General features: G+C 36.9%; 1 protein-coding gene across 2 annotated transcripts; it reads left to right on the top strand.

The window, feature by feature from the left end:
• Positions 1-3990: 3990 nt before the first annotated feature.
• Positions 3991-8938, top strand: LOC138410800 (beta-1,3-galactosyltransferase 2-like). 2 transcript variants are annotated; one of them, XM_069528061.1, is made up of 3 exons: positions 3991-6021; positions 6553-6702; positions 7037-8938. In XM_069528061.1, the coding sequence occupies exon 3, from the start codon at positions 7046-7048 to the stop codon at positions 8042-8044; it is 999 nt and encodes a 332-aa protein (XP_069384162.1). In that variant the 5' UTR covers positions 3991-6021; positions 6553-6702; positions 7037-7045; the 3' UTR covers positions 8045-8938. The 2 variants fall into 2 exon arrangements, with proteins under 2 accessions (XP_069384162.1, XP_069384156.1); XM_069528055.1 differs by having other exon boundaries at positions 3999-6021; positions 7031-8938.
• The last annotated feature ends 886 nt before the right edge of the window (positions 8939-9824 follow it).

The following is a 9824-nucleotide window of genomic DNA, read 5'->3' on the forward strand; positions in this document are numbered from 1 at the left end:
ACACACTGTGGGAGGACAAAAATGTTGTCATGTTGTAGGACCGGTTCTCTGTGTGTGTCTTCATGTGTGTGTGTGGATGTGTGTGTGTGCATGTGTGTGTGTGTGCGTGTGTGTGTTTGCATGTGAGTGTGTGTGAGTGTGTGCGTGTGTGTGTGCATGTGTGTGTGTGCATGTGAGTGTGTGTGTATGTGAGTGTGTGCGTGTGTGTGTGTGCATGTGTGTGTGTGTGCGTGTGTGTGTTTGCATGTGAGTGTGTGTGAGTGTGTGCGTGTGTGTGTGCATGTGAGTGTGCATGTGTGTGTGTGAGTGTGTGCGTGTGTGTGTGCATGTGAGTGTGCGTGTGTGTGTGTGTGAGTGTGTGCGTGTGTGTGTGCATGTGAGTGTGCATGTGTGTGTGTGCGTGGAGTCACTGGTGAATAAGATTGGTTTTATTTGGCCTGGAAAAGAATGTTTGGGTCACTTACAAAGGATTATGGGACGTGGTCATGTGGCTCAGAAAAAGCTTTAATCTGACTTCATTTCATCTAATTAGAAGAAAAGTGGAGGAAAGCGTCGGCTCAGTGAAACCGGAGCTGCTCAGTCAAGTCCTCGTGTTTCATGTCACCAGTTTCTCTCCAAACACCATTTTATGGATCAATGCTTTTTTATGGTCTGAGCTGCACAAGAGACAAAACAAAGCAAGTCTATTATAATATAACAAAATATAATATAATATAATATAATATAACATAACATAACATAACATAACATAACATAACATAACATAACATAACATAACATAATATAACATAACATAATAAAATATAACATAACATAACATAACATAATATAATATAATATAATATAACATAATATAACATCATATAATATAATATAACATAATATAACATAATATAACAAAATATAACATAACATAATATAACATAATATAACATAATATAACAAAATATAACATAACATAACATAATATAATATAATATAATATAATATAATATAACATAATATAATATAACATAATATAACATAATATAACATAATATAACAAAATATAACATAACATAACATAACATAACATAACATAACATAACATAACATAACATAACATAATATAATATAATATAACATAATATAACATAATATAACATAATATAACAAAATATAACATAACATAATATAACATAATATAACATAATATAACAAAATATAACATAACATAACATAACATAATATAATATAATATAATATAATATAATATAATATAATATAATATAATATAATATAATATAACATAACATAATATAATAATAACATAACATAACAACAACAGCACAGTCCGTCTTCATGGGGACTCTCTCTGCATGTCTCTATGTTACTCATGGATTACTTGGTAACTTTCTGTGTTGGACTGACATTATGACTGTGACTAAAGATGGCTGACTTGTCTCCACTATCCAGAAGATAAAACATCCTGGAAATCAACAGTCATTTGCACCTTTGACGTCTTCTGAAGTCTGAGTCTTTGGAGCAGAGACAAACTGTCTCCAGACAGACGTCACATGCTTGTGCACAAACTGTGTCCTCTCAGGTATTTTATTATTATTTATTATCATCAACTGATTCCACATTAAACAGCGTCACAAACATGTCCAGCTCCTTCTCTTCACGTCTTTAAACCTCCCACTGAACCTGAAGCACGTTTACAAACTCGCATCAACATGTTCAGACCTGAAAAGAGCTAATGCTGCACATTCGTACGTTGTCCTGCAGCGGGTCGACACGCTGCGACACAGACACGTATGTAATGTAGTGGCAGGAATGTCACATGGTCACACGTGTCAGCCGCTGATCACCTGGTGGAGCCGGCTCATGTTACCTGCCGGGGAGGAAACGTTTCAGACTCCTCCCCCTACAGGTCAGGAGGTCACTGTGTCTTCAGCTCAACACAAACTGTGTTCTCGTTTTATTCAGAGTCACATGATCAGAGTCAACATTTAGTCACTGCATCATGAACTTCATGTGATCTGTACCTTTCTCAGAGCTCCATCCATCCATCCATCCATCCATCCATCCATCCATCCATCCATCCATCCATCCATCCATCTATCCACCCACCCACCCATCCATCCATCCATCTATCCATCTATCTATCCACCCACCCACCCATCTATCCATCTATCTATCTATCTATCTATCTATCTATCTATCTATCCATCTATCTATCTATCTATCTATCTATCTATCTATCTATCTATCTATCTATCTATCTATCTATCTATCTATCCATCCATCTATCTATCTATCTGTCTGTCCGTCTATCTATCTACCTATCTATCTCTCTCTCTCTCTCCCTACTATCTATCTATCTATCTATCTATCTATCCATCTATCTATCCACCCACCCACCCATCTATCCATCTATCTATCTATCTATCTATCTATCTATCTATCTATCGATCTCTCTATCTATCTCTCTCTCTCTCTCTCTCTCTCTCTCTCTCTATCCATCCACCCCCCCCCTCTCTCTCTCTCTCTATCTATCTATCTATCCATCCATCTATCTATCTCTCTCTCTATCTGTCTGTCCATCCATCCATCCATCTCGCTCTCTCTCTTGAATATAAAGAATTTGAATATAAAGTATTTGAATATAAAGTATTTGAATATAAAGTATTTAAGTATAAAGTATTTAAGTATAAAGTATTTGAATATAAAGTATTTAAGTATAAAGTATTTAAGTATAAAGTATTTGAATATAAAGTATTTGAATATAAAGTATTTAAGTATAAAGTATTTAAGTATAAAGTATTTGAATATAAAGTATTTAAGTATAAAGTATTTAAATATAAAGTATTTAAGTATAAAGTATTTAAATATAAAGCATTTAAGTATAAAGTATTTGAATATAAAGTATTTAAATATAAATTATTAAAGTATAAAGTATTTAAATATAAAGTATTTAAGTATAAAGTATTAAAGTACAAAGTATTTAAATATAAAGTATTTAAATATAAAGTATTTAAGTATAAAGTATTTAAGTATAAAGTATTTAAGTATAAAGTATTTAAATATAAAGTATTTAAATATAAAGTATTTAAGTATAAAGTATTTAAGTATAAAGTATTTGAATATAAAGTATTTAAATATAAATTATTAAAGTATAAAGTATTTAAGTATAAAGTATTTAAGTATAAAGTATTTAAGTATAAAGTATTTGAATATAAAGTATTTGAATATAAAGTATTTAAGTATAAAGTATTTAAGTATAAAGTATTTAAATATAAAGTATTTGAATATAAAGTATTTGAATATAAAGTATTTGAATATAAAGTATTTAAGTATAAAGTATTTAAGTATAAAGTATTTAAGTATAAAGTATTTAAGTATAAAGTATTTAAGTATAAAGTATTTGAATATAAAGTATTTAAGTATAAAGTATTTAAGTATAAAGTATTTAAGTATAAAGTATTTGAATATAAAGTATTTGAATATAAAGTATTTAAGTATAAAGTATTTAAGTATAAAGTATTTGAATATAAAGTATTTAAGTATAAAGTATTTAAGTATAAAGTATTTAAATATAAAGTATTTAAGTATAAAGTATTAAAGTATAAAGTATTTAAATATAAAGTATTTAAGTATAAAGTATTTAAGTATAAAGTATTTAAATATAAAGTATTTGAATATAAAGTATTTAAGTATAAAGTATTTGAATATAAAGTATTTGAATATAAATTATTTAAGTATAAAGTATTTGAATATAAAGTATTTGAATATAAATTATTAAAGTATAAAGTATTTAAGTATAAAGTATTTAAGTATAAAGTATTTAAATATAAAGTATTTGAATATAAAGTATTTAAGTATAAAGTATTTAAGTATAAAGTATTTAAATATAAAGTATTTGAATATAAAGTATTTAAATATAAAGTATTTGAATATAAAGTATTGAAATGTAAACTCGTGAAAACATCCTGAGGATTATTCATCACTAGATTTCTGCTGATAGATGTTTTCACCTGAATCTGACTCTGGACTTTAAAGTAACTTTCAGAGAACGTCTGACTGTCCCACATTATCTCTCGTGTCTGAAGAAGTACTACACAATGTGAACACACACTGAGTTGGTGAAACATCACAAACATGCCGTGCTTGTTAAATATCTTTGTGTATTAAATGTTTTGAGCTGACTGTGCATCAGTGTTGTTGGCATCAGGATTGAATATGATTCCAGATAAAAACGATGGTTAACTATCATTCGTGTGTTTTCCGAGGCTGAATGTTCGGCTCCTTCCTGTTTCCACTGCAGCTTCTCACATTGTGACACTTTTGTTTTTCAGGCTCAGCAGGTGAACCAGAAGTGCAGCGGCCTGAGAGACTCGGATTAAGAGAAATCCTCCCCAGGTCCGCAGCAGAAAGATCCTGTCGTGTTACTGGACCTCATTATTTCTCTCCAGCGTCATTAGGTTTTATACAAAGTGGAAACTCTGTCGAATCAGACGAGCTCACCGAGTCAAACTCTCATCGTGACTTTTCTCCATCGAGGATTAATAATCAACGTTTTTTACTTTGGTCCCATCTGCTAACATGGAGGAGGTTTATGACCTGTACTGCAAACAGACACCAGGGGGCGGTAGAGATGTTTTGGCTTCACTTTAGGTAGTTGTCATGTCGTCCATCTTTATTTAAAGTCGGGGATCATCCACATCAAAATGGAATGTGATCTTCTCACGGTCAGGCCCCGCCCACCAAACAAACAAATAAACAAATGTGATTTATGTTTTCACATATTATTTTATGTTTTATCAATATATGTTGTGCTTTTACTTTTATTTTCATATATTTTTTATATGATATAGTTTTTCACTTATTTCTCTTGTACTTAAAGTTGGTCTTTTAAACTCAGCTTCATTTTTCTACTTGTTTTTCTATTTATTCACCAAAACACCGAAGATTATAATGATGATAATAAAAAATGTAATAATGATAATAAACCTAATTTAAATGGGAAGATCGTCAGAAGATAAAACAAATAAAACAAACAATGTGAGCAGAGAAAAATAGCACGACATGAAATCACGTAAATAAAAGAATAAATACCATTAATGTAAAAATAAGCTTTTCTAACGTGACACGATAATTAACCACTGATGATCTCATGACTGATTCCAGATCAGATTTCTACAGTGACTCCTGAGTGAGTTCAATCAGTAAACAGCTGCACGTGTCACTTCCTGTTGTTTCAGGTCTGAAGATGAAGCAGATTTTATTTCTCGTGTTAAAAAACACGACTTTCACACTTTGTTTTGAAAAAGATGTTATTAGATACGAACTGTAATGTAAGTGCACAGCGCCACCTGCTGGCACAGAGACTTGATACAATTAAAGCTATTGATTTGACTTTTTAGGAACAAATACACATTTTGTCTTGTCTCTGTTTTTGTTTCTTCATACAAACACAACACACAACATTCAACATTTTCATTTCTGTGCATGTGACGGGGTTAGGGTCAGTTCCTCCTCGTGCTCGTCACGTGCACACAAAAAGAAAACGTGAGAGAGACATCATCAGGCCGCTCTGTGACTTCCTGCACTGAACGGCAGTTTTCATTATTATTTAAATATTTTCCAGGTGTGTGTGTGTTGATTGTCGTACTCTTCCCCTCTTTGTCGCTTCACTTCTCTTAAATGTCCTTCAGCCTCTATTTGATTCTGTTATTTTTATTTGGATTCCTGTCGGACTCTGTTGTTGTGGAATTTCATCGTCTTCTTCATTGAAATAAACTTCTGGTGTTTCTGAATAATTACTCCGTGAACTGTTTCCTGCTTGTTTTCATGGTTTCCCTGTTTGACAAACACTCCACCCTCTCAGGAGTCACACCCCCGGGTCGACTGACACTCACCTGTGGTCCCGTCAGAGTCGGGTTCTCTCTGCAGACGTCACTGTGTTTCCAGGGGCTGAAGTTATTTCTGCTGGAGTCAGGTCTCCTGATGTGGTTTCAGATGTTTCTGCAAAAGAACCAGGTAAGAAAACCTGAAGCGTGTTTGAGTTTCTTCTCCTGGTTCAGAGAATAACTTCTTTTTCTGTTAGATTTTTTTTAAACGTCTGCATGTTGATACATGACGCAACTGAGTCAACCCAAAGAAACGTCCAGAGATGTAGACGAGACAAAACCAAACTCACAGAAGCAAAGAATCAATAAAGAATCAACAAAGAATCAATAAAATGAAACGATCACAAATGTTGTTTCCAGTTTTTTAGTTGACACTTTGATGTTTTGATGTTTGGGTTCTCGCTCTGATGAAACCGGTCATTTGAGGAACGATGTCACAGTTTTCTTGCGATGGTGACGATGGTGAGTTTAAGTGAAACACTTCAGGTGATGTCGTGTTTCACTTAAACTCACAGAACTCGTTTAAAGTGTTTGGAACATTTGTTTGTAAGAATATTTAAGGTTCAGTTCTCTACTGAGAATATTTATCATTATTACAAGGTGAGTTTCTTTCTTGGGTTTAAAAGTTCAACTATGAAAATAATTTGTTACTTGTGTGTAGAAAACAGTGGAGAAGCTGATCCCTGCTGATCTGAGACCAGTTTGGTCCCAGACTTTTCTACTTGAGTGTCTGTGACTCTCGGACTCTTCGGAAAACTGCTGGAGGCTCCGACAAGATGGAACCTGTCAAATGTTTGTGAGCGGCAGAGAAGTGAGAGTGTTGCACACACACACACACACACACACACACACACACACACACACACACACACACAGAAACACACACACACACACACACAGAAACACACACACACACACACACACAGACACACACACACACACACACACAGACACAGAAACACACACACACACACACAGACACACAACACACACACACACACAGAAACACACACACACACACACAGACACACACACACACACACAGAAACACTCACTCACTCTGATTTGTTCTGATATACCTCTCTCTCTCTCTCTCTCTCTCTCTCTCTCTCTCTCTCTCTCTCTCTCCTGGGTTTCAGCTGGAGAACTGAACGATGTTCAAGAAGAAGATCTTGTTGTTGCTCTCGGTTCTTCTCATATCACTGGTTTTACTCGATGTGGATCTGAAGCATCTCATCTTTATCTGGATCCCTGGAATCGTCATGAAGCTACAAAACCGAATGTTGTCTCCACTGGTTCCTCTCGTGTCTCCTGGACCATATCTAGTGGAATATCCTCATCAGTACCACTTCAATATCAATGAGCCTCAGAAGTGTTCGGAGCAGCAGCCTTTCCTGGTTCTGATGGTTCCCGTGGCGCCCGACAACCGGGCCCACCGCGACATCATCCGCAACACGTGGGGAGGTGACAGCAGCGTCCTGGGTAAAGTGGTGAAGCTGTTCTTCCTGCTGGGGCAGAAGACTGGAGAGGGAGCGGAGCAGCTCCAGGAGCAGCTGCTGCAGGAGAGCACAGAGCACCGGGACCTGATCCAGAGCGACTTCGTGGACTGCTACAAGAACCTGACCATCAAGACCATGGTGATGCTGGAGTGGCTGGACTCCTACTGCTCCAGCGCCTCTTACGCCATGAAGATCGACTCGGACATGTTCTTAAATGTGCCCAATCTCATAAATATGTTGTTGAGCGCTCCGAAGACAAACTACATGACTGGACTGGTGGCGAGAGGAGGTGCCGTTCTGAGGGATCCCAGCTCTAAATGGTACGTCCCTGAGGATCTCTACCCCGACTCACAGTACCCACGATACGCTTTGGGTCTGGGCTACGTTTTGTCCTCAGATCTCCCGAAGAAGTTGGTGGAAGCAGCCAAACACGTGCGAGCTCTGTACATCGAAGACGTTTATCTGGGGCTGTGTATGCAGCACCTGGGCATCCCCCCCACCGACCCCCCAGACTGGGGTTACTTCCATGTGGCCCCTGTGGATTACACTCCCTGTGCCTTCTCCAAGCTCATCGCCACCACCACTCAAAATGACACCGACCTTTTATTGGTCTGGAAAGACTTTCACAGCTCTGATCTGCAGAACTGTGAGTGACGGAGGTTCTCGATCTGAGCATGTCAGGAGTACATCAGGATCATGTCAGGAGTACCTCAGGATCATGTCAGGAGTACCTCAGGATCATGTCAGGAGTACATCAGGAGCATGTCAGGAGTACATCAGGAACATGTCAGGAGTACCTCAGGATCATGTCAGGAGTACCTCAGGAACATGTCAGGAGTACATCAGGAGCATGTCAGGAGTACCTCAGGATCATGTCAGGAGTACATCAGGAGCATGTCAGGAGTACCTCAGGAACATGTCAGGAGTACCTCAGGAACATGTCAGGAGTACGTCAGGAGCATGTCAGGAGTACCTCAGGAACATGTCAGGAGTACGTCAGGAGCATGTCAGGAGTACCTCAGGAACATGTCAGGAGCATGTCAGGAACATGTCAGGAGTACCTCAGGAACATGTCAGGAGTACCTCAGGAACATGTCAGGAGTACGTCAGGAGCAGGTCAGGAGTACCTCAGGAACATGTCAGGAGCACGTCAGGAACATGTCAGGAGTACCTCAGGAACATATCAGGAGTACCTCAGGAACATGTCAAGAGTACCTCAGGAACATGTCAGGAGTACGTCAGGAGCATGTCAGGAACATGTCAGGAGTACCTCAGGATCATGTCAGGAGCACCTCAGGAACATGTCAGGAGCACCTCAGGATCATGTCAGGAGTACATCAGGAGTACCTCAGGAACATGTCAGGAGCACCTCAGGAACATGTCAGGAGCACCTCACAGTGAATCATTTGCAGGTTCATGTCTGACTCTTCACATTAAAACTTGATGGAGTCAAAAAAATGATTTCTGACACACGGTTCAGATAATCCTGTTTTAACAACTTGGTTCTCGATACTTTTCAACAATAAATAAAGTCATGAAAGAAAACTTCTTATGAGTCAATGACTGATGCTTCTTCAATCACACAGTTCAACCAAACTAGGAGGAAATCTACAAACAGGAAGCACAAGACCACCATTACAACAAATCAAATACAACTATGAAAACAATGTGAACATCCAGACAACAGCTCCAGAAATTAAATACACGAAGAAACAAAGCAACTATAACATGAGACACGTTCCCAGTTAATTAAGAGAAATTAGATGAAGCTCAATCAAGTGAACCCCCCCCCCCCACACACACACACACACACACACACTAAATGTAGCAGAGGGAATTAAACCTCTTTGTACCACATTCCGCTCACGGTGTTAAACAAGGATCGATACCGTCTTCCTCTTCTCTTTGTTTCTGGAGTCACCGACAGCTGCCGTAGTGCCTCTGAGCAAAGTTAATGAAGAAAGTGCAGCAGGTGATTTAACATTTTTATATAAAGTCGTTGATTTTAACCACAGACTGAGAACAGGAAGTAAACAGGAAGTCCCTAATTCTCCTGGAGCAACGTATTCATCCAGCAACGTGTGATGTCTGCCCCCCAGTGGCAGCTACCGGCTATTACAAGCAGGGAGTCGCCAAATTTAAAGGAAAACAAAGAACTAATTTAAATTTATCAGAGAAAAGAGAATATGGATAAAAAATACAACACAAATAATATGTGAATAATAATAATCATAACATGATCAACTCACTTCCTCAAAGTGGAGGAAACACTTTGTTATTATTATTATCATTTGAAATGGTGATAAATGTAAGTCAATAAAAGATCACCATACATATATATATATATATATATATATATATATATATATGTATATATTTGCAGTATTTCGTAAAGTTTGGGACTTTTTGCTCAATTTCGTTTCCTGGCCACATG

The sequence above is a fragment of the Paralichthys olivaceus genome, chromosome 1, assembly GCF_024713975.1.
Source record: "Paralichthys olivaceus isolate ysfri-2021 chromosome 1, ASM2471397v2, whole genome shotgun sequence".
Classification (NCBI taxonomy): Eukaryota; Metazoa; Chordata; class Actinopteri; order Pleuronectiformes; family Paralichthyidae; genus Paralichthys; species Paralichthys olivaceus.